The 27944-nt window shown below is 43.2% G+C and overlaps 1 protein-coding gene across 1 annotated transcript in view; it reads left to right on the top strand.

The window, feature by feature from the left end:
- Nucleotides 1-27944, top strand: part of obscna (obscurin, cytoskeletal calmodulin and titin-interacting RhoGEF a) — a 45218-nt gene that overhangs the window by 2366 nt on the left and 14908 nt on the right. The window contains exons 6-50 of the mRNA XM_078285643.1: nucleotides 186-455; nucleotides 902-1168; nucleotides 1318-1581; nucleotides 1760-2026; nucleotides 2199-2468; nucleotides 2721-2987; nucleotides 3298-3564; nucleotides 4400-4672; nucleotides 4781-5044; nucleotides 5523-5789; nucleotides 6188-6454; nucleotides 6695-6964; nucleotides 7208-7474; nucleotides 8069-8344; nucleotides 9516-9782; nucleotides 9892-9918; nucleotides 10836-11102; nucleotides 11385-11651; nucleotides 12466-12732; nucleotides 13336-13602; nucleotides 14157-14423; nucleotides 14922-15188; nucleotides 15913-16182; nucleotides 16369-16647; nucleotides 16904-17161; nucleotides 17455-17721; nucleotides 18020-18286; nucleotides 18629-18895; nucleotides 19181-19447; nucleotides 19807-20172; nucleotides 20672-20958; nucleotides 21268-21514; nucleotides 21660-21806; nucleotides 23001-23948; nucleotides 24043-24115; nucleotides 24221-24315; nucleotides 24433-24545; nucleotides 24738-24938; nucleotides 25135-25217; nucleotides 25677-25850; nucleotides 26090-26264; nucleotides 26362-26463; nucleotides 26747-26911; nucleotides 27326-27484; nucleotides 27702-27879. Of these exons, the coding sequence (XP_078141769.1) occupies nucleotides 186-455; nucleotides 902-1168; nucleotides 1318-1581; nucleotides 1760-2026; nucleotides 2199-2468; nucleotides 2721-2987; nucleotides 3298-3564; nucleotides 4400-4672; nucleotides 4781-5044; nucleotides 5523-5789; nucleotides 6188-6454; nucleotides 6695-6964; nucleotides 7208-7474; nucleotides 8069-8344; nucleotides 9516-9782; nucleotides 9892-9918; nucleotides 10836-11102; nucleotides 11385-11651; nucleotides 12466-12732; nucleotides 13336-13602; nucleotides 14157-14423; nucleotides 14922-15188; nucleotides 15913-16182; nucleotides 16369-16647; nucleotides 16904-17161; nucleotides 17455-17721; nucleotides 18020-18286; nucleotides 18629-18895; nucleotides 19181-19447; nucleotides 19807-20172; nucleotides 20672-20958; nucleotides 21268-21514; nucleotides 21660-21806; nucleotides 23001-23948; nucleotides 24043-24115; nucleotides 24221-24315; nucleotides 24433-24545; nucleotides 24738-24938; nucleotides 25135-25217; nucleotides 25677-25850; nucleotides 26090-26264; nucleotides 26362-26463; nucleotides 26747-26911; nucleotides 27326-27484; nucleotides 27702-27879 (11040 nt within the window). The remainder of the gene's footprint in view (nucleotides 1-185; nucleotides 456-901; nucleotides 1169-1317; nucleotides 1582-1759; nucleotides 2027-2198; nucleotides 2469-2720; nucleotides 2988-3297; nucleotides 3565-4399; nucleotides 4673-4780; nucleotides 5045-5522; nucleotides 5790-6187; nucleotides 6455-6694; nucleotides 6965-7207; nucleotides 7475-8068; nucleotides 8345-9515; nucleotides 9783-9891; nucleotides 9919-10835; nucleotides 11103-11384; nucleotides 11652-12465; nucleotides 12733-13335; nucleotides 13603-14156; nucleotides 14424-14921; nucleotides 15189-15912; nucleotides 16183-16368; nucleotides 16648-16903; nucleotides 17162-17454; nucleotides 17722-18019; nucleotides 18287-18628; nucleotides 18896-19180; nucleotides 19448-19806; nucleotides 20173-20671; nucleotides 20959-21267; nucleotides 21515-21659; nucleotides 21807-23000; nucleotides 23949-24042; nucleotides 24116-24220; nucleotides 24316-24432; nucleotides 24546-24737; nucleotides 24939-25134; nucleotides 25218-25676; nucleotides 25851-26089; nucleotides 26265-26361; nucleotides 26464-26746; nucleotides 26912-27325; nucleotides 27485-27701; nucleotides 27880-27944) is intronic.

The raw sequence follows: 27944 nt of genomic DNA on the forward strand, positions 1-27944 counted from the left end.
ATCCTTATACTATCATACATAACTCTAATAAGATGAGAGAAGATACTTGTAAAGCCCCAAATTTCTCACTAATGTGCACAATATACATCAAATCAACAATGGTCCATTTTTGTTATCTAATGTCTAATATTATGAGTCAGTAGTTGTGTCAGTGGTAGTAACGTGTGTTCTGGCTGTGGATGCAGAGCAGGCTATCAGCATAGTGCGGGGGATGAGCTCGGTGGAGGTGATGGAGCCAGAGCCAGCTCAGTTCCAGGTGGAGACCAGCCTGAAGTCGGGGCGGCCCCCCAGGTGGACGCTGAGCGGGGAGGTGCTGGAGCCCGGCCCCGCGGTGATGATCGACAGGGAGGGCACCCTGCACAGCCTCGACCTCACCTCCACAGACAGCTCCATGTCCGGGCCCGTGCTCTTCATTGCTGGCAAGAGCCGCTCCACTGCTCAGCTTACTGTCAAGGGTGAGGTGCCAGCCCTCCTTTGAATATTAGAGGGGAACCCCAGGCAGTGTAATTGGATGATGTCATAGGATTGCATTTTTCTTAATCTTGTGCACCTGTAACTTTAAAACTCATTAAACAACCGAAAAAGGACGTTTTTTGGGGGGAAATGTCTGTTTTTGTAGAATAACAAACACTGTCACCTCACAGCAAGAATGACCTGGGTTCGATTCCCAGCTCTCTCTGTGTGGAGTTTGCATGTTCTCCCTGTTTTTGTGGGTTTTTTTTCCAAAGACATGCAATTTAGGTGGACTGGAAGCTCTTAGTTCTTCTGTATGCATGGTGGTATAGACTCCAGTCCCCCGCAACCCTGAAAAGGATTAAGTGGGTAGAGTGAATGAATGTTGAACTTTTATAGTATTCTAGTATTGTCTCATTAAGCTGGTTTTTGTATCTGCCCCCTCTAGAACGCCCTCTTCGGGTTGTCCACCACATGGACGATGTGGAGGTGAAGGAGAACAGCTCTGTGACTCTGAGCTGCGAGTTTGCCCCCTCTCCCAGGGTGGTGCGCTGGTTTAAAGGTCGTACGGCTCTGAAGACCTCCAACAAGTACAGCATGAGGAGAGAGGGGAAGCGAGCAGAAATTACCATTCACGGCCTGACGGGGATGGACGGAGGGCAGTACCGCTGCATGGCTGGAGGGTCACAGAGCACGGCACAGGTTACGGTAGAAGGTGAGAAAAACCGAGTTGTACTAATACTTGCTGTATAAACACAAAGCTCAAAGTGGAATGCGGATATTCAGCAATTTTTTATATCTTTATGTTGGGTCAGCTGATTATCATGTTCAACCTTGGCATAATTAATTGTCTTTTTGTTGCAGTACGAAGGCTGAAGTTAGTCAAACACCTTGAACCAGTGGAAATTGAGGAGGATGGCAACGCCACATTCTCATGTGAGCTGAACTATGTGGTAGCCAATGTGGAGTGGCTCCTTAACAACGTCCGCCTCTATTCCAATGCCATCAGCAGGATCCAGCACATGGGCACCATGCACAGCCTCACCATCAAGAGTCTCCGCCCACAGCAGAGCAGGGTCACCTTCAAAGCGGGCCTTGTTACCGAGACGACCACCCTTGAGGTCAAAGGTCAGCCATGTTAAAATGACTTGGGAATAACTGTTTTATGAAATAGGTTGATCCTAATGTGGGTGCTTTGGAATAGTTCTGATGATGAAGTTGTTTTTCTTCAATGTTTGGTTATTTTTATTTGTTTACTAGTGAGATACATGAAGATGTTTCTGAAACTGTTACTCTGTGCCTCCAGAGCGCCCGGCGGTGTTCCTCAGGTCTCTGGAGGATGCGGCAGGAGAAGAACAAGGGGAAGTCTGTCTGCAGTGTGAAGCTTCCAAGGAGACGGTGACCCCTGTCTGGAGGAAGGATGGTATAGTCCTGACCCCCAGTGATCAACATGAGCTGCTCCACTACGGGAAGTCCATGGCCCTGATCGTCCATTGTCTGAGCAAGGATGACGCTGGACAGTACACCTGTGACCTGGGCACCAGTCAGACCAAGGCTAAAGTTACTGTGCATGGTGGGTAGTAGGCAAAATAAAACTGGCATATGGCGCTCTTAAAATGTAGACTACAATTTTCCATCGCTCTGTCATTAAATGGCCCTCAGTGTGTTTTTACTTATTAGCTTTGTGAGCTGCTGCATAGGTGGTACAATTAAGAAGTTGTATTTAATGATTTATCAATCTACAGACTTGCACATCACCATAGCCCAGCGTATGAAGACAGCCTCTGTCCTGGAGGGCGAATGCTGCTCTTTTGAGTGCCTCCTCTCTCATGACCTCATTGAGGAGCCTTCCTGGACCATCAATGGCCAGCTGATAGTCACCAACAGCCGTATGCAGGCCCTCACCAATGGCCGCAGGTACAAGATGACCATCAGAGATGCTATCCTGTCTGATGCTGGAGATGTGGTCTTCACAATCAAAGACCTCAGCTGCAGGACAATGCTCTTTGTTAAAGGTGAATAGCTGGCTCACTCAGGCTAAAGGGGTAGTTACCAATTCATATCTATGTGTGTGTATGTGGGGATGTCTGTGTCTATATCTGTCTGTTCATTATGTAATATAACATTATTTGGTAGACACTTTTAAATGGGCTTACGGTACCATGAGTGCCTACATTTTTAGTTGTGGTGGCCCCAGTGGCGATGGGATTCAGGTGAATGAATATGAATGAATGAGAACAATGTCAATGTGTATTTCCCCACTGTAGAGAAGCCGGTGCATGTCTTCAGGGACCTGCTGAATGTCAAGGCGGTGCCGGGCGAGGACGCGGAGCTGAGCTGCGAGATCACCAAACCAGAAGCCACCATCCGTTGGCTGAAGAACGGCCATCTGATCAGGCAGAGCCCCAAGTACGAGATAAGTGTGGAGAAGAACCTGGTGCGGCTGGTAATCAAGAATACCACCATCAGAGACTCTGGGGAGTACTGCTGCGAGGCCGATGGCATCGCCACCCGTGCCAAGCTAGAGATCAGAGGTAGGAGACTGCGAGAGGCCTTCAAAATAAAAGTCACTTTAAAACAAATGTTTGAATATTTTGCCTCAAAGTACTAATTAGCTATGCTGTCTTGTACTAGATATTCTTGATTACCTTGATGTTAGCTCATAGCGGTTAACAATGCAATATAGTGTTCTATGCTGCAGTCCGGTGTGATAGTACATTGTGCAAATCAGTGCTGCTCTGGAGTTTAGAGTGGGATAAGCTGCGAAATATACGATTATACAGTGTGGATTGGTGACTGCAATAGTAACTGTGCAGTTTTTTTTTACTTTATTATCCCTTGCAGAGCTCCAGCACACATTTGCGCAGGAGTTACGGGACACACGAGCAGAGGAAAAGGGTAAAGTGACCCTGGAGTGTGAGACCAGGCGGCCAGCCAAGCGGGTGGCCTGGCTGAAGGGCATGGTGGAGCTGCGGTCTGGTAGGAAGTATGTCATGAGGCAGAAGGGTGTGGTGCTGTCGCTGACCATCACCAGTCTGGAGAAATCAGACTCGGATGTTTACACATGTGATGTTGGCACCATGCAGAGCCGGGCGCTGCTGACTATACAGGGTGAGGCTGCAGTGCATGAAGCATTGAGATTACAACACTGTGGTTTAGGGTTTGACCAATATGGGTTTTTGAAAGCTGATGTCAATACCAATATTTTTGTATTGAAGGTGCTGATAGCTGATGTTTGTGCTGATATTTGGTATCTTTAAATTTGACCATTTTCAGGCCAAACAATACAAGGATTCAGTGTTTCTACTAGAATTTATTCTTGGCAGGAAGGAGAAGCCTCTTAAACAGCATTTACATCATCATGTGACACTAAAACTCTCCATTAAAACTCAGACTAATGAAATTCTGAATACCGATTCAGTGGTAGGGAAACTTGCATTACTGCCTTTAAATGAAGACTTAATTCACAAAAAACATTATTGAACAATTCAGTGAAAAAATAAAAGTAAAATTGCATTGCAGGTTGCAGCTATGGTCAGGGAAGAATATCCTTCCCTGATATCTGATATTCAACAGAAGGCCAATATCGGCTAAATATATTGAGCCGATATTATTGTCATATTGTAATATTGTCATATTGTTATCAAACCAATATACCAGTCTAACCTACTATGGTTATAAAGGCTAGAAAGATATTTGCCTGAACCTATAATGATGTGCAGTAATGTTTCATAATTATTTTCTTTTTAAAGCATATTGAGGCTGCTGCTCAATATAATAAAGAAGTAACACATGCGTGACTTCTATATTGCAGATTTAATGCTCCACCAACCACTTCTAGTTTATGCTATTAATGTATATGAATTGATGCTGATTAATGTATACAGTGACCTATAGGTGGTTTATGGGACCATTGACTTTTCCATCTTTTCCATGCACCTCTCAGGCCAGAAGGTCCTGATCCTGGATGAGCTGGAGGATGTTGAGTGTCTTGAGGGCGACACGGTCATGTTCAGGTGTCGGATCTGTCCCAGCGACTATAATGGGGTCAAGTGGTACCTGGACGAGACTCTGCTCTACACCAATCAACTCAATGAGATCCAGATGGTCCCAGGAGGCTACCACACCCTCACTTTCAGACAGCTGGCCCGCAAAGACACTGGCACTATCTCATTTGAGGCAGGGGATAAGAGATCCTATGCCTCGCTGCTGGTCAGAGGTGAGGGTTTGTAAGATCAGTATCAGATTTTTCTATTACAGTATGTGCAGACAGTACAGTAGTTAGGTGATTTGGACTTGATTTGTCTTTATGTCTTCATATTACCAGAGAGGCGTCCCACCATTATCAAAGCACTGGAGGACTGTGAGGCCATTGAGGGAGGTGGTTTGGTGTTGTCCTGTGTGACCTCCAAGCCGTGTCACATCCTGTGGTACAAAGACTGCTGCCTGATGTGGAACTCCTCAAAGTATTTCGCCAGTCGCTCCGGCTGCGAGGCGAGGCTGACCATCCGGGAGGTCTGCAACAACGATGCCGGGGTGTACGAGTGCAGCGCCGGATCTGTCACCACCAGGGCTGTGGTAACTGTCAAAGGTAAGAATGGGAATTTATTGGTATGTTATTGCTCACTGTTGCCCAACCTTAAATGACATTGGGTTGTACATGACAGAGGGTTGTGAGAGATATTATTCATCACGATAATCAGCTGTTTTGATAATATAAACAGGTGAAAATGCCTACCAGCCCACAGCTTCATACTCATAGCTCTGATGCACAAATGTATAGTTTGAGGACATTACAAAACAAATGCTTTGATAGGAAAACTGGCCTCATTAGGACTGATCTAGTAGGTACCTTAAGAGTTGAAATAATGCTTCTGTAATGTCCAAATATATTTGTGCATCTTTTTGTTTTTCTCTCTTATTCTACCTCCACCTTATGAGGACTATTCAATACCAAATAAAAAAAAAATTCAAAAACATTGGCCTGCTTATTATTAGTGAAAACCCCAAAATGGTATACTTCTGTTGTTGAGGTTTACTTTCCCCTCTTCCTGTTCTTCCTTTTCTAGCCATCCCAGCAGAGTTCACCCAGCCTCTAACGTCTGTGGAGGCAAAGGAGGGGGAGCCTGTGACACTGACCTGTGAATACTCTCTGCCCGGGGTCCTGTTCCACTGGAGGAGAGGTCAGGAGAGCCTCAGGCTTGGAGACAAGTACGTGATGAAACAGAGGAAGACAACCATCTCTTTAACCATCACAGCCCTGAAGCCTGAGGACTCGGGGGAATACACCTGTCTGTGCCGAGACCACCGCACTACAGCAAGCCTCAAAGTCCAGGGTAACAGCCCTGCCAATCACTTTACTGTTCCTACTCATAAAATGGACTCATTTTACTAATTTTACCATAGACCTGGGTCAAATAGTATTTACAAATAATTTTTCATGTTTATCTTAATCTGCCTGGAGTACCAAATGGCTGAAGTACATTGAGGGCTAGAAAGTTTCGACAAAGCAAACTTTGACAGGAAAGTATTTGAAAGTCAATGCATGATTTTCAGTGATTGATAACTTAATTTACACTGGTCCTGATGGAGTAAACATCAATCCATTTGGTACTCCAAGCAGTTTAAAATGCCAAGGATTATATGCAAATACTGTACGACCCAGGTCTGCTTTACCATTTCCACCATGTTCTTATCTGTATTTGTTAACAAATTATCACCTCTTTCTCTCCAGCTATACCTATTACATTCAGACAACAGCTGAAGAACATGCAGGCAGAGGAAGGCAACAACATCACATTGCGCTGTGAGCTGTCCAAACCTGGAATACCGGTAGAATGGAGGAAGGGAGACGAGCCGTTGAAGAACGGGATTAAGTATCAGATAAGGAAAAGAGAGACAACCCTGGAGCTCCTTATCTGGAGGCCTGTGCCAGAGGACAGCGGCGTCTACAGCTGTGTGTGTGCCGATCAGAAGACATCTGCCACTGTCAAAATCATTGGTAGGGCATTTATTTGATTGGAAACAAGGGCAGGAAATTTCTTTGACTGGAAACAAGGCAGGAAATTTCTTTAACTGGTTTTCAAGGCAGGAGACTAACTTTTGCATTCACCAGCCACAGTGGCTGATGAATTCCAAAATTCACCACCTATGTTATGACTTTTAGAGTACAATAGAAAGAGACAAGTGTACAGTACTATAACACCATTGTCTCAATCCACTGTCTCCCATGATTCCTCAGCTCTCCCAGTCACCTTCAAGCAGAAGCTGAGGAATGTGCTGATCGAGGAAGGCAACAGTGCGACTTTGCGTTGTGAGCTGTCTAAACCTGGTCACACTGTAGAGTGGAGGAAGAGCGGGGATGAACTCATCAGGAATGGAGAGAAGTATCAGATGCGGCAGAGAGACATGCTAATTGAACTGAAGATCTTTGATGTGATGCCTGAGGACAGTGACATCTACACATGCATTTGTGGAAGCATTGAGACCACTGCAACTCTGACTGTGAATGGTAGGAGTTTATTTATAATTTAGTTTATTATTGTTGTTTTTTTTATTATTTATGTCTTTACTAACTAACAGGGGACAAGAAATAGTAAAATAATATACACTGTGAAAGAAACAAAAGAAAAAAGAAGCTACAAGTTGTCGTTACCTAACTGTATGAAAGCAAGTACTGCATCTAGACCTTTTCCAAAACGCTTTTGACTGAATTGATTGAGCAAATCCGATGAACACCTCCATTGCCTTTTAGCTCTTCCCATCACTTTCAAGCAAAAGCTGAAGAACCTTCAGATCGAGGAGGGAAACAACGTCACGCTGCACTGCGAGATCTCTAAGCCCGGCGTCCCGGTGGAGTGGAGGCTCGGAGGAGATCTGCTGGAGAACGGAGAGAAGTACCAGATCAAGCAGAGAGACTCGGTGCTGGAGCTGACCATCAGAGACGCTCTGCCAGAGGACAGCGGCGTCTACACCTGCGTCTGTAGAGAACAGAGGACCAAGGCCACAGTCAAAGTTATTGGTAGGTTGTGTCTTATATGTCTTATGTATGAAGAACAGAAACACTGACTTATGAAGCTAAAATCAACTGCATTCTATACCTTCATTTTATACTCTCTTGTAAGGATTATTTTCAGTATCGATTATTTTTTCAATTAATTGATTAATCATTTAGTCTATAAAATGTCAAAAATAATGACAAATGCCCATCACAAGTTACCAGAGCCCAAACTGATTCTTAAAATTGCATACTTAGTCTGACCAGCAGCCAGAAAACCCCCCAAAATATTCATTTTATTATAATATGAAACAGAGAAAAGCAAGCAAATCTTTGCTTTTGTGAAGCTGTAACCAGCAATTGTTTGGTATTTTTACTTGATAAATGACTAAAAACAGTTAATCGATTATCAAAATCATAATCAATCAATTTCCTGTTGTTCGAATAATCGATTGACTAATTGTTTCAGCACTACTCTCTTCTTTCATTTTTCTTCGGGAGTTTGCTTGGTCTCTAACACTGATTGGAACTCATAGCTCTTTGTTTTTGGCTTTTTGTTTCTCAGTCTTTTCGCCTGTGTTCTGCTTTCTGTGCATATATCTGTGTTTGTTTTACCAGCGGTTCCTGCCACGTTCAAAGTGAGCCTGAAGAGCCAGGAGGCCCAGGAAGGGAGCAGCCTGACTTTACACTGTGAGCTGTCGAAGAAGGGAGTCGCGGTGGAGTGGCAGAGGGAGGCTCAGGTTCTGTCCGAGGAGGTTTCTCGGGGGAAGTATCAGATGAAGCTGGAAGGAAAGACAGCTGAGATGACCGTTCTCAACGTCCAACCAGAAGACGCAGGGAAGTACAGCTGTGTCACAGGAGATGAGAAGACCACCGCTGAAGTCAAAGTGAAACGTGAGTTTGAAGAGTGCAAAGATGGATGGGAACACATTAGTCCATGTTCACAAAGAGGAATTTCATCTGTGTTGGCCATATCTAGATTACAGTCCCTCTTCATCTGACATAATTTGATATGGGGCCATAATCTTATCATGATAATATACCAAAACTTATTATTATGATATTATGGTATTTGCTGAGAGTGCAGAATATTAGGAACACCCTCCTAATATTGAGAGGGAGGTCGACTTCCTACTTCTACCGGTATCCTGCTGTTCATCTACGTCTCCCCCCTCAAGACATAAGTGTATTTAATAGGTGAAATCAGTAAGGGATCATAGCGCTTACCTAGATTCACCTGCTCAGTCTATTTTATGGAAGGTGTCTCTACTATTTCAATTACTCACTGTATGCGAGTATAAAAGAACAGCTGTCTTCCTGGAATGTCTTTTGTCTTTTTCTGAACAAGCCCACAGTGTTCCTTCCTTTCAAGGTTTCCTAGCAACACTTAACTAGAGATCTCCTAAGATTGTACTGTACATGTACACTCAGTATAATGCAAGAACAGAAATTCTGTGCCCATGAAACAACAGTGTTGGGACCTATAAGATACTTTAAAGGAAAAGGCACACACCAACTGAGAGAACAACCAAAGTTTATTATGGCTGTAGGAGAGAGAATCAGAACATGCAGCTCTCTCCCTACTGAAATAAACAGCCTAGATCAACCAAGCTGGTTATGCTGGTGTCCAAGGTATGCTGGTCATACTCCTGTATCATGCTACTGTATTTTGGGCACTTTATGCTGGTCTTAGCTGGTCTACCAGCATCAATGTTCCCATTTACCACCTTCACCAGCATCAGACCATCAAACAGCTTTAACTGGTGTAGACTGTTTTTTCAACAGTTTGGCTGTTTCTCAAAGAATAGACTGGAAGTTTTCTACACATGAGAGGGGTTGTTTTCAATGGATAACTGGTTTGAGGCGTCTTTCTAATTGTGACGGCTCCTAGTGGCTTTTTTAATCCTTATCAGCCTATAAACCTTGTTGGAAACTTTAAAACAAGTTACAAATCAGAACTAAAGAAACCAATGATTGTGTAATAGTGAGATATTATAACAGGATGAAGATGTCTGGTAAGTAATGAAATAAATAAATGAAGATATTTCTTATACTCCCACAACAGCGCTTCCCGTTACATTCAAGCGAGAGCTCCAGCGTCTGGTGGTGAAGGAAGGAGACAGTGGCGTTTTCTGCTGTGAGCTCTCCAAGCCCGGAGCTCCGGTGGACTGGAGGAGAGGCAGAGTCATCCTCAAGCCTGGAGGCAAATATGAGATGAAGCAGGAGGGACGACTCACCAAACTGATCATCAACAACGTAGAGGAGAGCGACGCTGGCAAATACACCTGTAAGACCAAAGACAGCCAGTCAACTGCTGAGCTCACCGTCAAGGGTAAGACAAGTTTAATTCATTCATTTAGTAAAGCATATTTCCTAGTTATGTATGAGTGATATACCGCAAGTCATGCATTTTTGTGAATTTTTCCCAATGTATTCAACAGAATCAGCTGAGCGCAGACGTGAAAGAGGTCAGCTTCAAAATAGTACCATAAAAACAAAATAGACCCCGTGGGTTTTCATACTGTGTGAGCTCCATGTGTAGTTTCACTAAACCATACTGGAGAGATTGTTGTTTCTAGTTACCCAGTTTCTAAATACTAAATGTCACAGTACTGTTTCTGTACTGTACATTACTTCTCAGGTGCTGGGTAAAAAGATCTATATCTAATGCAGAAAGAATATCATCATGTTGGATGTTTAGGCAATGGCTTGCAATTATAAACATCCTTTACAGTTTTTCCCTAGCTAATGAACTCTAGCATTAGTATTAGCATTAGTATTATTTCATGTATGTATGCATTTCATGAGCATTTGTCTTGTGATGTGACATGGTATAAAAACTCACCACTTCCACTGGATTATCATATAACATTGTGACTGTTCAACTTAAAGGGACTGGTTTGTTAGTCAAAAGTGATGTGAGCATGACAGTTTCTTTTGTGAGCATATCTGCCATGTTGCTCATATCATTGCTGCGATGTAACTTCCATGGTATATTTGTTGTTTTCCTTCCTGCACCGAAGAATATCTGAAACACTCTTTCCATCAAATCCATTGAATCTGAGGAAATCTCTGGATGATTAGATTCTCTTTTAAATACACTGTTCCCCTATAGTTGTTTTGGAGCAGAGGTGGATAGCTGGGTAATTTTTTTGTCTTCAATACCCGTCCATCCTCATTTTGTCCCACATTTTATCCTTGTGTAAGCACTAAAACTATTCTCATTTGGATACTTTATTAAAATATGAGCATTAATTCAAAGCATAGGACCTATACTTGTTTATGCTTTTCAGGAAGATTCCACATTTTCTCTAGCAGGAGTGGTAGTTTTTGTGCAGCGGTGGTGTGCCATGGATAATTTTTTCTGGTTCTCGGGTCTCCACAGGTTTACCCCCCAGTTTCAAGCTGCCGCTGGTCAACCAGGAAGTGACAGAGGGGAACAGTGTGGTTCTGCGCTGTGAGCTGAACAAACCCGCTCCCTCGGTGGAGTGGAGGAGAGGAGCGGAGCTGCTCAGGAATGGAGACAAGTACCAGATGAGGAAGAAAGACCTGCAGGTGGAGATGAAGATCATGGACGTCAGTCTGGAGGACATTGGAAATTATACCTGCATTTGTGGAGAGCAAAGGACAACATCTGGTGTCATGGTGAATGGTGAGTACTATATGTATGCTACAGGTTACATTTTATTCCCATATGCTTTTCAGGGTGCTCAAAGATGCTTTACATAAAAATCAGGAATACAAGGTATATAGCAAAGTAGAATCTGAGGATTTTTCCCACTGAGCAGCAAATGTAAAAGCTTTCATGAACTGGGTATAGATCAAATCACTATCAGTCAGCAATAGAGAGTAACAAAACAAACATTTATTTATATGAAAATGTCACGGATTATTACTTGAATCAGTTTAACATTTCTCTTATGGTGCTCTCCAGAACGTCCCGTCACATTCATCCAAGATCTAAAGAATATTCAGGTGGAGGAGGGCAACGGGGTGACGCTCCGCTGCGAGCTCTCTAAACCCGAGGTCCCAGTGCAGTGGAAGAAGGGAGACAGTGTGTTGACCAACGGAGACAAATACCAGATGAAGGAGAGCGGCTCCATCCTGGAGCTCTGCATCAGGAAGAGCCAGCCTGAGGACAGCGGCGTCTACAGCTGTGTGTGTGATGACTTGAAATCTGCTGCCACCATCATCATCACCGGTGAGCAGCACTGCAATTTGAATTACAGCACTGTACATTGATGAATGTTCTGACATCCAGAACACCTGACTGTCTTCCCACTGACTTAGGTTTGTTCATAAATAGAGGTGTGACTCTTTCTGGAGCATCAGTGACTTACAGTGTGACTTGAGTATGACTCAAGAAATACTTTGAAGTGGCACATTTGTAATTAAAGGGGCAATAAGTAAGTTTTTTACTTTCCCATAGCACAAAGTGACTATAACATATCTGCGGGGAGGTTGACAGGGTTGTTGATCAGTGCCAATAACTCAATGATTACTGCTTTTCACAATAATCTCTGTGCGTTCATGTGCTGGTTGGAAAGGCCGACATCCGGGACTTCCAAGTCAGCTCCTAAACAACATTGCATTCAAGTGCTATTTTGTCGGAAAATCAAAGACAAAGACAAACGATAAACAAACATGGACATCCTGCAGCTTAACAAGCTAGTTTTATGAACATCATTTAAGCAAATTATTTTTTTTATTATTTATTTATGATGGTTAGTTCGGCAAATAAAGGCATATAAGTATTTTCTTACCACTGACTGACACATAACTTGATTTTTCTGTCATGTTGAGAGGGTTAAAGGTTATCATTGCTTACTTGTCAATATTGTGAAAATGTGACTCAAGTGGATGGGAGGGATTGGATTGGTGGGAGCTGTGCCAGAAACGTAAGATATATCGATGTTACAATTCCTAGTAGTAATAATAATGACTTGAATTTTAACAAAATAATACTTTGAACTTACACAGCTGATTCAGTATTTTGTGATGTCATCGCTCTGCAGCTATCCCAGTGACTTTCAAGCAGAAGCTGAAGAACCAGGAGGCGGTGGAGGAGGGCAGCGTGACGCTGCGCTGTGAGCTTTCTAAACCAGGAGTCCCGGTGGAGTGGAGGAAAGACGCCAAACTCCTGAAGGAGGGAGACAAATACCAGATGAAGCAAGAGGGCAGGGCGGCTGAGATGCTGATCAGAACTGTCGCTCTGCCGGACGCTGGGGAGTACAGCTGTTTCGTCGGCACCGTCGTGACCTCAGCTGACATCAAAGTTAGAGGTAGGCTCCATTTCAGAGTTTTAATGAAGACTTTAAGAGGTTATTCACTGAACAAACAAATGACTCTGTACTGCTTTATATTTTAAGCACATTGGGACAGAGCAAGTCATTTCCACAAAATAGTCGGAAAAAATCTAACAAGAAAAAATTTGGGACTTTGTGGAGAAATATATAATAACTGTATGTCTTAGAAAATTAATAATTTTGTGAAAATAGTTACATTCTCTGGCTCATCAAGTCAAGGTTAAGGATTCAAAGCTTAAAGCCACATTATTGTTTTGTTTTTTTTATATATCAATTTTGGGTCGATATACATAAACTCTCAAGGGCAGGATTCACTTATTGAGAGTAATCCCACCATAACTCACATTAAAGCTCCATGTTGCTCTGATTCTGACAAACACCAGCACCAAAACATATTTAAAACTTGTATCATGAGCTCAGTTAGTCAATTTAAGTGTTTGCTATGCAAATAATTTAAGGGAAAAATGACTCCAAACTTAACCAAAGGAGGAGGAGTAAGGCAATCATGGTGCCAAAGAGGGAACTATTTCTGATTCTGGATTCTGATTCATTTAATGTTTATTTGTTTGTTTTTCCCAGCCCTCCCTATAACATTTAAGCAAGAGGTGGAGAATTTGGTGGTGAAGGAAGGAGACAGTGGAGTTTTCTGCTGTGAGCTCTCCAAGCCCAGAGCTCCGGTGGACTGGAGGAGAGGCAGAGTCATCCTCAAGCCTGGAGACAAATATGAGATGAAGCAGATGGGACGACTCACCAAACTGATCATCAACAACGTAGAGGAGAGCGACGCTGGCAAATACACCTGTAAGACGAAAGACAGCCAATCAACTGCTGAGCTCACTGTCAAGGGTAAGAAAGAAATCCAATATTGCTAACACAATTTAAGAACCTATGCGAGTTGAACTTGTCACTTTTGCTTCTATTTGAAGTTTTGAAGACTGGCAAGGTGTTTCTCTGTTACCTTCTTAATGTTTCCTCTCTATTATTTCTGGATTCATATACTCTGTCCTGTTAGGGTTAGGGTTAGGGTTAGGGTTAGGGTGTTTCCTATTTCCTGCCAGGGTTTTGATCAATTCAATCTCAACTCACTCAATTAAAAATGTAAATTGCATGTATAATTCACATATACAAATACTGATATTGTGCCTTAATTCTCAATAACTTCCTTGCAGATTGTATATTTGAATGTTGAAAAAAAAAAAAAAAATCCACTGCCTCAATGGATTGAATTGAAAGTAAATAGAACTTAATAAAGTAAAATAAAAATAAAAATAATAATTAATTAAAAAAAATAAAATACAGTTAAGTAATTAATTCATTGGGTCTCTAATTCAAACAACGTCTTTAATTATTACTTTAATAAATTAAGTTAAAAGAAATTAATTGATCTCGACTCCTGTCAGCTCCGCCCATCACATTCAAGGTGAAGTTAAGGAACCAGCAGGTGGAGGAGGAGAACGGCGTGACGATGAGCTGCGAGCTGTCGAAGCCCGGCCTCGCTGTGGAGTGGAGGAGAGGAGAGGAGCTGCTGAAGAGCGGATTCAAGTACCAGATGAAGAAGAGAGACAGCATCATGGAGCTGACCGTCAGGAACGCCCAGCTGGAGGACAGCGGACTCTACAGCTGTAGCTACGGCGACACCAAGACTACAGCCAACATCACCATCACACGTAAGGGAAGACTGTATATGTGTGCATGTTTGTGTGGGTTTGCTCTTTTGTGAGTAAATCATGGCTGTTCAGATCTCCATTATGTCAACTTTTCAGGAATTAAGAAAAGCAGCCATATTTTAGATTGGTGACTATGGGACAGTGTAATCTTTCATTTCAACAAAAAAACATGAAAATCAGCAATTTTAGCAAATTAGTCTGCTTAACGTGTTGAAATTGTTGGCAGCATTTTATTAGTCATGCTATTGATGATTTATAGCTTTTATTGTTTTATTGCTTTTATTTCTTCTGTTTTTATAGCTTATTATATATCCTATCTGTGTGCTTATATCCTATTTTCTTTTTCCCTGTTGAATCCTATAACATTTACTATTGGAGCAACCTAATTCTACAACAACAACCTAAATCTTATCTTAAAATTTACGATATGCAGGTTAATATGAAAAAACACAGCTTGAACTTTATGGATTGTTTTTTTTTCTTCTCCCAAACCCACAGCTATCCCCATCACCTTCAGGACAGGTCTGAAGAACCAGGAGGCCCGAGAAGGAGGCAATGTGTCCCTCCACTGTGAGCTGTCCAAGGCCGGGGTCCCGGTGCAGTGGTGGAAGGGGGAGGACCAGCTGCATCATGGGGGCAGGTATCAGATGATGCTGGATGGAAAGATAGCTGAGATGCACATCAAAAACATCCAGCCAGAGGATGTAGGGGAGTACAGCTGCGTCTTCGAAGACCAGAAGACGACGGCTGAAGTGAACGTGAAAGGTACTGACATTATTATCATGCTATTTCTTGTTTTTTTGGGGAGGGGAGCTAATTGGAATGTCTTTTTGCCCAGTTAGACTAGGCTTCCCACACTCCATAGAAATATAAAAATGTATATTCAGTTCATGTCACAAACACAGTTTCTAACATTGGTGCTGTTTCTTTCATGTTTTAATGGCTTTTAGTGGTGTCCTTGTTGTTGGTTGTGTTATTGTTTATGCTGTTTGCTATCTCCAAGTCCTTACTGTATGTGTATCTGTCCAGCTAATGCCTGTGCTACTTTACTGTCTCTTTCAAAACTTTACTGTCTCTTTCAACATTGCTGTTTTTGTGTTTTCTATTGCCTTCTGCAAACTGCTAGGTTTCTTGTTGTTCCCTGTTTTTTTGTCCCCTTTCTCCTCAATTCCCCATCAAGAGGCCTTTTGCCTCTTGCCAAGCTGTCATTGTAATGAGATTTTTTTCTTAATTAACCTGTTTAAATAAAGGTAAAAAAAAAAAACATAGTGTAGGCTGCATAATAACCCCCCAAACTGTGGTGGCAAAAGTATTGTATTAAACCAACACCCTTGTACACTTGTTAATTGGAGCACATCATTTTTCCTCAATAAGCAGATGATGTTGATGTTGCCATAATAATCCAGTCACTATTTATTACTTTATGTGTAAATTCAAGTTATCATTGCTAACACTGCTAACACTGTGTCTCCTTCACCTCTTTTACCAGCGGCAGCATCAGTATTCTTTGAGAAGGAGCTGGAGAGCCAAGTGGTGATGGAGGGGAAATTGGTGCTGCTGTCCTGTGAAATCTCCAGTGCTAACGTCCCCGTCACTTGGAAAAAGGACAACACCCTGGTGGAAGAGGGAGGACGCTACATTGTTAAGAAGAGAGGCCCCACACACACCCTGGAGATCAAGAAACTGTGTCTGGAGGACGCTGGAGAGTACTGCTGTGTCACCAGGGGCAAAAAGACCTTTGCCAAGCTGGTTGTTAGGGGTAGGTGGATACTTCAGTAGATACTATCTTTTCTATGATCTATTTCAGTTTTTAAGTACAGACAACCTTCGTAAGGCTAACTCATAAAACCAACAGACTCTTCTCACCAAGGTAGCTGTTTCTTGCAAAATATCAGTCTACATTCTCTAAAAGGCCAGCTGTATATAGCTCCTCCTTCCTCCACAGAGCGCGTGCGGATTATAACGGAGCTGCGGGACATGACGGTGACGGCGGGCGAGGATGCAGTGTTTGTGTGCGAGCTGAGCCATGCGGATGTGAGCGAGGGTGTGTGGTGGCTGGGCTCCAGCCCGCTGCAGAAGAACGAGATGAACCAGATGACGTGCCAGGGTCGCCAGCACCGCCTAGTCCTCACCATGACGACGCCCGAGGAGACGGGCACCGTGGCGTTTGTGGTTGGGGAGGAGAGGACCTCTGCATGCCTGCTGGTGGTGCCCAAGGCTAAAGGTGAGCAGAGACATGAGAGACAGAGGGCGCCAAGATTTATTTTCATTTATATATATATATGTATATATAACTCTATGATTATTCACTTTCATTTCTAATTCGGCATATGATTTCAAATGAGCGAGATACCTGCCACTTCTTCAATACAATCGTGGTGTTGCAGGTATTAGAAGTGCAGTGCATCTCCTTTATTTTATTACATTTTAACAACTATATTATTATGATTTGTTATTCTAATGTGGCATGTGAATTTTAGTTTTATTTGAGGAGAAGCCTAAGGACGTTGTGATCATGGAGGGGGAGACGGCCACCTTGTCCTGCACCACCTCTGACCTCACCACCCCTGTTACCTGGAGACGCAACCACATCCCCCTCCTGCATGGTGATAAATATGGGATACGTAAGGAGGGCAAAGTCAACCTGCTGCTTATCCATGATGTGGAGCCTCTGGATACTGGCATATACTCCTGTGATACAGGAGATGTGCAGAGCAGTGCCAAACTTACTGTAACAGGTAAAAAAGAAAGCACTGCTGCTTTAAAGACAGTTTTCATTCTGATGGACACTAATAAACACAATGTAGCTATGAATGACCTACTTTTTAAGCATGTTCTTATTACTGGTTTGATATAGTAAAACACAATCTTAAAGCACTTCTTCTTTCCTTTGAATATTAATTGTAATAAGTTAATTGCAATGCCTGCTGTCTTTGAAAAGTAGTTAGATTTCTAACATTGTACTATGCACTATGTACTATCCTATTACTAAACACATCCAATTCTGTCCTTCCCCTCCGATCTGTCCCAGAGCTCCCTCCATTCTTCCAGGAGGAGTTGCAGAGTGTGGAGGCTGAGGAGGGAGGCACAGCCTCTCTGTACTGTGAGCTGTCTAAGTCTGGATTGCCGGTGCAATGGAAGAAGAACAGGCTGCCGCTGAGAGCCAGCAGGAAGTATGAGATAAAGCAAAATGGATGCCTGCTGCAGCTCCTCATCAAGGAGCTCAAACCTGAGGACAGTGGCAGCTACTCATGTGAAGCAGGAAGTGCAGCGACTTCTGCAACTGTGTCAGTGAAAGGTGTGTGCATGTGGATGTGTGCATGGCAAGTTTGATTGTATCAGGCAGTTCAGATAGTGTTAGTAAGTGACCCATCACACAAAGTATACAAAATTCACTTTCAGATACTTTTCTGTGATTGCCTGAGCTTTCTGGCACTCATTGTATTGTCCTATATGGCAACCACACCCATCCAACATGAAACAAACCATGATGAGTATTTACAAATGCTATTTTGTCCTGATCTGGTAAAGTCTCAAACACTGTTCATGTTACACTAAAGACGTATAATTCTGTCCTTCCCAACCCATTTCCCCAGAGCCTCCTCCATTCTTCAAGGAAGACTTGCAGAGTGTGGAGGCTGAGGAGGGAGGCACAGCCTCTCTGTACTGTGAGCTGTCTAAGTCTGGGGTGCCGGTGCAATGGAAGAAGAACAGGCTGCCACTGAGAGCCAGCGGGAAGTATGAGATGAAGCAAGATGGCTGCCTGCTGCAGCTCCTCATCAAGGAGCTCAAACCTGAGGACAGAGGCAGCTACTCGTGTCAAGTAGGAAGTGCAGCAACGACTGCAACTGTGTCAGTTAAAGGTGTGTGCATGTGAATGCATGTATGGCAAGTTTGATTGTATCAGACAGCTCAGATATTGTTAATAAGTGGCCCATCACACAAAGTACCAAATTAACTTTCAAATACTTTCTACTTTCCTGTGATTGTCAAAACATTCTGGAACTCATTACATTGTTAAATGTAGCAAACCCCACCCATCCAGCACATAAGTAGGTTAAAACAAATCATAATAGTTATTTCCAAATCTTATTTGGCCCACATCTGGCAATGTCTCAAATGTTGTTCAGTTACACTAAAGAAATCCTACTCCGTCCCTCCTTGCCCATTATCCAATTCTGTCCTTCCCCTCCCATCTTTCTCAGAGCTCCCCCCATTCTTCAAGGAAGACTTGCAGAGTGTGGAGGCTGAGGAGGGAGACACAGCCTCTCTGTACTGTGAGCTGTCTAAGTCTGGGGTGCCGGTGCAATGGAAGAAGAACAGGCTGCCACTGAGAGCCAGCAGGAAGTATGAGATGAAGCAAGATGGCTGCCTGCTGCAGCTCCTCATCAAGGAGCTCAAACCTGAGGACAGTGGCAGCTACTCATGTCAAGCAGGAAATGCAACCACCTCTGCAACTGTGTCAGTGAAAGGTGTGTGTATTTGGTACATGCATGGCAAATTTGACTGGATCAGGACATTTCTGAGCGTTAGTATTGTCCGATGTCAATCACACAAAGTATCATCAATTAACTTTCACATACTTTCCTGTGATTGACTGAACTTTCTGGTACTCAATGTATTATCCTATATGGCAACCTAAAAAAACATGATATGTAGTTACAAAAAGTATTTTGTCCTCTTGTGGTGAGGTCTCAAACACTGTTCATGTTACACTAAAAGTGTATAATTCTGTCCCTCCCTTCCCATTTCCCCAGAACCCCCTCCATTCTTCAAGGAAGACTTGCAGAGTGTGGAGGCTGAGGAGGGTGGTACAGCCTCCCTGTACTGTGAGCTGTCTAAGTCTGGATTACCGGTGCAATGGAAGAAGAACAGGCTGCCACTGACAGCCAGCAGGAAGTATGAGATGAAGCAGGATGGCTGCCTGCTGCAGCTCCACATCAAGGAGCTCAAACCTGAAGACAGTGGCAGCTACTCATGTCAATCAGGAGATGCAGAGTCTACTGCAACTGTGTCAGTGAAAGGTGTGTGCATTTGGATGCATGCATGGCAAGTTTTATTGTATCAGACACTTCAGATATTGTTAGCAAGCTCTCGTTCATATGATTGTCTGAACTTTCTGGAACTCCTTGCATTGCCCAATGTAGGAAATTCCAACCACCCAGTGCATAAGTAGGCTAAAACAAACTATAATTTTCATGTTGAATTGTTCGGATATATAAAACTCTACAAAAATTGTAACCCCTTGTAAAGGAAACTGTCAACCTATGTTGAAATATTTTTGATGTAAAAGGGGATGTGAGAAATAACCAAATAAAAAATAATTTAAAAAAAACAAAAAAACTATAATAGTTATTTCCAAGTCTTATTTGGTCCACGTCAGGTAATGTCTCAAACACTGTTTCAATTACACTAAAGAAATCCTACTCTGTCCCTCCCTGCCCATTATCCAATTCTGTCCTTTCACTCCCATCTGTCCCAGAGCTGCCCCCATTCTTCAAGGAAGACTTGCAGAGTGTGGAGGCTGAGGAGGGAGGCACAGCCTCTCTGTACTGTGAGCTGTCTAAGTCTGGATTGCCAGTGCAATGGAAGAAGAACAGGCTGCCACTGAGAGCCAGCAGGAAGTATGAGATGAAGCAAGATGGCTGCCTGCTGCAGCTCCTCATCAAGGAGCTCAAACCAGAGGACAGTGGCAGCTACTCATGTCAAGCAGGAAGTGCAGCGACCTCTGCAACTGTGTCAGTGAAAGGTGTGTGTATTTGGTACATGCATGGCAAATTTGACTGGATCAGGACAATTCAGAATGTTAGTACTGTACATGGTCAATCATCGGCATACTGGTGCCTCAGTGGGCTAAGACGCATACCAGATGAACGCAACATCCTGGGTTTGAATCCGGCCCAGGACCTTTGTCGCATGTCATCCCCCCTCTCTCTCCTAATCTTCCCTGTCTATCTCTACTGTAAAAACTATCAAAATTAAGGCAAAAAGCCCCAAAAATAATCTTCAAAAAAATCACACATATCATCAATTAACTTTCACATATTTTCCTGTGATTGTCTGAACTTTCTGGTACTCATTGCATTGCCCAATGTAGGAAATCCCCCCACCCAGCACATAACTAGGTTAAAACAAACTCCAATAGTTATTTCCAAGTCTTATTTTGTCCACATCAGGTAATGTCTCAAACACGGTTTCTGTTACACTAAAGAAATCCTACTTTGTCCCTCCCTACCCATCTTTCTCAGAGCTCCCTCCATTCTTCAAGGAAGACTTGCAGAGTGTGGAGGCTGAGGAGGGAGGTACAGCCTCTCTGTACTGTGAGTTGTCTAAGTCTGGGGTGCCGGTGCAATGGAAGAAGAACAGGCTGCCGCTGAGAGCCAGCGGGAAGTATGAGATGAAGCAAGATGGCTGCCTGCTGCAGCTCCTCATCAAGGAGCTCAAACCAGAGGACAGAGGCAGCTACACATGTCAAGCAGGAAGTGCAGCGACCTCTGCAACTGTGTCAGTGAAAGGTGTGTGCATGTGGATGTTTGCATGGCAAATGTGACTATCAGGACAATTAAGATAGTTAGCAAGCTTTCAATCACAGAAAGGTATACTAAAGTAATTTTCAAATATTTTCCTGTGATTGTCTGAACTTTCTGGAACTCATTGTATTGTCGAATATAGCAAACCCCACCCACCCAGTACGTAAGTAGGCTAAAACAAACCATAAAAATTATTTCCAAATCCTATTTGGCCAACATCTGGTAATGTCTTGAACACTGTTTCTGTTGCACTAAAGAAATCCTACTTTGTCCCTCCCTCCCCATCTTTCTCAGAGCTCCCCCCATTCTTCAAGGAAGACTTGCAGAGTGTGGAGGCTGAGGAGGGAGGCACAGCCTCTCTGTACTGTGAGCTGTCTAAGTCTGGATTGCCGGTGCAATGGAAGAAGAACAGGCTGCCGCTGAGAACCAGCAGGAAGTATGAGATGAAGCAAGATGGCTGCCTGCTGCAGCTCCTCATCAAGGAGCTCAAACCTGAGGACAGTGGCAGCTACTCATGTCAGGCTGGAGGTGCAGAGTCCACTGCAACTGTGTCAGTGAAAGGTGTGTGCTACATATGTGTGTGCTACATATGTGCTACACAAGTTTTTAAACTTCATTGCAGTGTTCTTTTTCTGTCCAACTTCCAACACTCATAAATCACACAACAAAATACCAACAAAATAATTATTCTTATTCTCTTGCCTAGCACTGGAACCTGTTCCACCTAAGGCAGAGCCTCCCAAGATATTGCCTCGTGCAAAGGGAACTGTTGCCAAACCCACTGCTGCTCCAGAGAGGGACAAGCCTGGTCTCCCAGAGGCCCAACCTGCTCCTCCAGAGCCCAAGAGACGGGGTATGACACAAATACCTGTTACAGAGTCAGAAGAAGACCTGGAGCCAAAGGTTGAGCCAAAACAACCAATAAAGACAATTCTTAGAGACATTAAAGAAGACCAAAGAGGAATCCATCCAGCCAGGTCTATGGAGAAAGAAATTGAAGCTGCACATAAAGTGAAACAGCCGGAGAGGAATACGGAGAAAGAGAATGACGTTGGCAAGCAAGTTATCAAGTCAGCAAGATCTCTGGAGAAGGAGAATGAGGTTGACTGGAAGGTGAAACAGACAGCAGGGCCTCTGGAAAAGGAGAATGAAGTTGACCAGAAGGGGAGACAAACAGCAAGGCTGTCAGATAAATCAGTTGAAGTTGATCATAAGGTGAAACAGGCAGAAAGGCCTCTGGAGGAGTCACAAAAATGGAAACTGCCATTAAGTTCTGTGGAGAAGGAGATTGAAGTTGACCAGAAATCAAAACAACCAGAAATGCCTTTGGAGAAAACAAGTGAAGTTGACAAGAAGGTGAACCAACCAGAAACACTGCTGCAGAGGGATAGTGAGGTTGAAAAACAAGTGAAACAGCCTGTGAAACCACCAGTGAGGTCTATAGGGAAAGAAACAATGAAGGAACAAGAGGTGAAGTATGTAGTCAAGGAAAGTGAAATAGACAAGACAGAAGAGGAGCCTTTGAAACCACCAGTAAGAACTAAAGGAAAGGTTACAGAGGGAAAACAACCACTTAAGTCTATCCAAAAGGAAACTGGGGAGAAACAATCATTGGAGTCTATGGTTATTGATGCTGAACACCAGAAAGAGAAAGAGCGTGTGAAACAGCAACAAATATCCGTAGAGAAGGAGAGAGAGAAAAAGCCAGTGCCTTCAATAGATCAGCTGGACAAACAGTCAGTAGAACAGCCAGAAAAGCTGACAGAAAAAGAGGCTGAATTTGCCCCACCAAAGCCACCTGCGAGGACAAAAGGTAAGGCAAAGGGTGCAATGGAGAAACAATTATCAAGGGACACTGAGACAGATCAAGATGAGAAGCAGCCGGCAAGATCTATGGTGAAAAAGACTGAAGTAGATCAGCCAATGAAACAGTCAGTAAAGACTGTGGAAATAGGGCTTGAAGAAAAAACAAAAATTGAGAGGAAACAGCCAGTAGCAAAGGACAATGAGATAGCTGAGACAATGAAACAACCTGTGAAGGCTACAGAGAACGAAGCGGAGGCTAAACAGCTAGTCAAACAGCCAGTAAAACCCTTGAGAAAAGAAACTGAATTGGACCAGGAGACAAAACAGGTAGTCGAGCCAATGGAGAAGGTGAATGAACAACCAAAGATGACAGAAGACGTTCCTCTTCTCTACATCTCTGAAGACGAAACCTTCTCTGAGGCTCTGACTGAGCCCCTAGGCCCTGCTGTTGGTGCACCAACTCAACCCTCTGCCCTTCCTCCACCTACGGTACTCCAGAAGCCACAGCCATCCACGGAAGCTGCACCAGACATAGGCATGAGCATTGAGGATGAACCAGAGATGCAGGAGGCCGCCATCAAGATCCAGGCTGCCTTCAAGGGCTACAAAACCCGCAGAGACATGCGGCCTGTCTTCAAAGAGGTGTTTAAGAATCAGAGCGCAGATCTTCATGGTAAAATCACTCTAGAGTGTATTGTAGAAGGGAAACCCAGCAAAGTGCGCTGGCTGAAAGACGGACAGCAAATAACTGGTGACAAGCGACGCCGTATCGAGACTTCAGAGACTGGCGTCTGCGCACTGGTGGTCACCGACCTGACCACCAAGGACAGTGGTATCTATACATGTGAAGTTGTCAATAAGTTTGGTGTGAGCTCCTATAATGGAAACATAATAGTAGTACAGCCTCAGCAGACTGCTCCAACAGCCCTGAAGCCGGTACACCCACCCCTTGCAGCCATAACCCCTCTGCAACCAGCCCCACCACAGCCTGAGGCCCGGGACAAGACACAGTCCCAGGCCCACATGCTGCCCCAGACTCAGGCCCAAGTATCCACTTCAGGGAATGAGGCCATTGGCTATGTGGAGAGTGTGAGTGTCTCTCTGTGGGAAGCCTACAACCTGACAGAGCAGGATACTCAGATGAGCCTGCAAGAGAGAAGGAGACCCTCGCTCATTGCTGCCAGCTCCAGTAAGTAACGTTATACTCCGGGAGTAATAACAACATAAAGGTATTTAATTTGCTTTTGCAATCATTTTCATTATTAAACCTCTGCTTTCAACAGTGTCCAGTCCCTCTGACTATGACACAGCCCCAGATATCATGGAACCTGTTGAGATCAGCCCAAAAGCACCCAGGTCAGATGTCAGAGGAATGTTTGTTCTTGGCCTCTGAATTTCAGTACTAATCTTGTGTCTTGTGCTCATACAGCATAACCAAAATATTCATTAATATTGTCACAGGGAAGTTGCAAAACCCGAGGACCAAGTGCCTCCAAAGGACGATAAAGAACAGATAGCTGCCCCACAACCGCCTAAGAAACTTTTGAAGGTTAAAGGTCAGCAGTGCTATCATAGTTTCCTTCTGATGAAGTTGTTTTTAACCAATTATCATTTCTCTACTACTTCATCTCAGTTTCATAACAGGTATAACTATCTTTGTCTCTGTTTTCCAGGGGCTTATGAAGGTAGAATGAGGACACCATCTCCTAAGCACCATCGTGCCCACACACCTTTAGCTGGTACAGCCTCTGGATCAGAGTCGGATGGAGAAGAGGATAGAAGAGAGGTACATTATTTTGTAATTTGTTCTGTCTTGTTTTTATGTATGTATCCTGGACCTGTTTTGTGCTTTGTAAATATTAATTTAATACATTTGATTTAATTATGAAACAATCTGACAAAGTAAATCTCCAACTTTGATTGTATATGCCTTAAATGATGTATGATGATATTTGCTTAATTTTTTTTATTCCCTTAGACATTTGAAATGTATGTGGCCAGAGCTGACTGCAGTCCTAACAGTGGAAATAAGGAGAGTTTTGTTCTGAAGGAGGGCCAATATGTAGAGGTCCTGGACTCTGTCCATCCTGACAAATGGTTGGTTAGGACCAAACCCACCAAAACCAACCCTGCGCGACAGGGATGGGTCTGTCCAGCTTACCTGGAGAAGAAGAGAAAGGTAGGGTGCACAAATCAGAGTCCAGATGTCAGCTCCAATATTGAGTAAATGTAGCACATGCTGAAACAGTCAGTATTCAAATTTGAAAAGCTGTGCTGTCAACAGAGACGTCAAATTTATCTAAAAGACTCAAAAGACATCAAATAATGAAAAGTAATGCTCTTGATAATAAATGCATGACTGTGTTTTTGACCAGGAGACCTTCCCACCAATGAGAGCGCCTCAAGAGGAGCTTGATGGAATAGGATCAACAGGAGAAGAGTACAGAAGAACTCTGAGGTCAGTCATTCTGCCATTATATACCAACAGGTTAAAAAAGTAGCATTTAAAGGTTAAAAAAGTGGCGCCACTAGTGCCAAGGGACTACTTAGCACTAGTGGTTTAGAGGCAGTTTTTTTATCTATCTTTTTTGTGCTGTAAGGGACTATTGAGAATATTACACATCTATTTATTATAGAAATATGGTACCCTCATCCCCACACACCCCCAAACCTGGGTTCTCCTCCCCCTGATGTCATCCAAAATTGGATTTATATCTATTCATTTCTTATTTCCACTATTTTATTGTCTCTTGCACTTCTTCCTTAGCACTTCTTAATTACTTGGCTTTTGTAATGATGGAGAAATGACTGTTTGCTTATTTTACAATTTGTTCATATTACAAGTCTCTCAGGAGTACGATAAAATAATAAATTGCTGCATTACATCCAGTCTGAATGAAATTCTCACTGTCTTTAGCCAACTGATCCAAGGTCTGATTGATGGGGAAGAGGAGTTTGTGAAGGAGATGAAGGTGTTCAACTCTCACCACCTGCATCATCTGGAGACTAGCCACCAAGTCCCCATTAATATCCTTAACCAGAAAGAGACCATTTTCAGAAACATCAGGGACATTGTGGTTCTACATGAGAGGTAATACAGTAGTCAGAGAGACTATCATGTAGTCTTTAGTTTGTAGTTTTTTTTAAGAAGTGAGATAATATTGAATGTATACACATATGGAGATTTATGTAATCTGCTGTCCATCGTATGTTTTGCACCGTCCGTTTGTACTGTATGTGAAGTCCTGTTGTCCTTTTCTACATGTCTCAGTATGTACTGTGAAACTAAATCTAATCCTGATTCTAGTTATTGTATCACTGTCTTCCCAGGTCCATCCTGCCCAGTCTGAGCGAGTGTGCCACAGACGATGATGTGGCCATGCATCTGATCAAGCACACTGAGGACTTTGAGAAGTATCTTCACTACATGGTGGGACAAACACAAGCAGAGGCCTGCGTCACCGACAAGGCTATCCAACAGTATTTCAAAGTATTCAAAAAACCTGTTAAGATTTAAAATAACAATGAAGGTACTGAATAGCAGCATTGTCACAGTGATCTAATGTTCTGTGTTTGTTTGATATTTTCCCTTTACACTTCAGGAATCCACAGAATCTGGTAACCTTGAGGCTCCAGTCATGGATGTCCTCACTTTCCTCCAGAGACCAGTGGAGAGGATTCAGACCTACCAGGCATTACTTAAGGTCAGGTTAAAATAATTTTACAAATATGTTTCTATCGTAATAGATGAGTACGAAACCTTTATCATTAATTTCAAAGTGGTTGTTAATAGGAGAAGCAGGTTATGCTGGGATGCGTTATAACAGGAATATTTGCTCCATCTGTTATCGCTTTGAACGTTTCACTAACAATTGGTTTCTTATAATGTTGCCTATCTAGGAATTTAAGCTTCTTCTACTGTTGCTCTCATTGTAAGCTATGGAAATGAGAGTCAGCTAAAAGCCTAAATGAAAATGTTATTTGCAGGAGTTAATCAAGAACAAAGCCAAGAGTGGGCAGAGCTGCTGTCTGTTGGAGGATGCCTTCTCCATGGTGTCCTGTCTTCCCTGGAGGTCTGACAACATGCACCAGGTCTCCCTCATCGAGAACTACCCAGCCCCTCTAACGGCGCTGGGCGAGCCCGTCCGACAGGTAATGAAAGGGGAATGACATGTATTGATATCCAGTTTAGGCACTGGGTCCAGTGTGACCAGATTATTAAAACCTGTAATCCAGTTTTCAGATTGTACAATGTAAAATAAACGCTTTTAACTTTTGCTATCATCATGCCTCAGACCCTGTTTGGTTTCTAATCCATCCTGCAGATGCATAGCCTACTGCCTGTAAAAATACACAAAATATTTGAAGGGTAATCATGCTCAAAGCAGTATGTACTATAATGAAATAAAAATATAGTGTCATTGCTTTGGATTCATTTTACGGTTGAGGAAATGAATAATTCTCTCTTTGGGGCAAGGGTGTGATTAGATGAAAATAATATAACATGAATGAAAAGAATGTGAGCTCCAGGTGTCATTATGTCTTTGTTTGTCTTCTCCCTTGCAGGGTGTCTTCACAGTGTGGGAGGAATCTCCAGAAATCAAGACAGCCTCTAGAGGGCATCAGAGACAGGTCTTTCTCTTCAAGGACTGTATTATCCTGTGCAAGCTGAAAAAAGACCCTGGCATGAACACTGACACCTACACCTTCAAGAACAAAATGAAGGTAATGCCTGTGCTCAAGTCTTCTTACATATTCTACTTTCCTGGGTAAATAAATGCTAAAACCACTTATCAGTACCACTGTTGGTCAAGTGGGGAGACAGTTACTTCAAGACATTCTTGAGTTTCTCGTCTTTATTCCTCTCCTTGACCGTACACTCTCCCTTTCACTCTTCTTCTCTCTCATTCTCACTTTCGCTCTCCCCTTTTCTGCTCCCCAGCTGAATGATGTGGAGGTGAAGGAGGCTGTGGGTGGAGATGAAAAATCTTGGGGGTTGTGGCACGAGCACAGGGGCTCAGTGAGGAGGTACACACTGCAGGGCCGCTCTACCCTGGTTAAACTCTCCTGGCTCAAGGACCTGAAGGAGCTTCAGCAGCGCTCCAGCCTGCCCACCAATAGTAAGTCTTTCTTTGTCTGTCCCAGTATACTGCCATATTACTACAGGGAGGGAAATAAGCATCAC

Source organism: Centroberyx gerrardi, chromosome 9, assembly GCF_048128805.1.
Source record: "Centroberyx gerrardi isolate f3 chromosome 9, fCenGer3.hap1.cur.20231027, whole genome shotgun sequence".
Taxonomy (NCBI): domain Eukaryota; kingdom Metazoa; phylum Chordata; class Actinopteri; order Beryciformes; family Berycidae; genus Centroberyx; species Centroberyx gerrardi.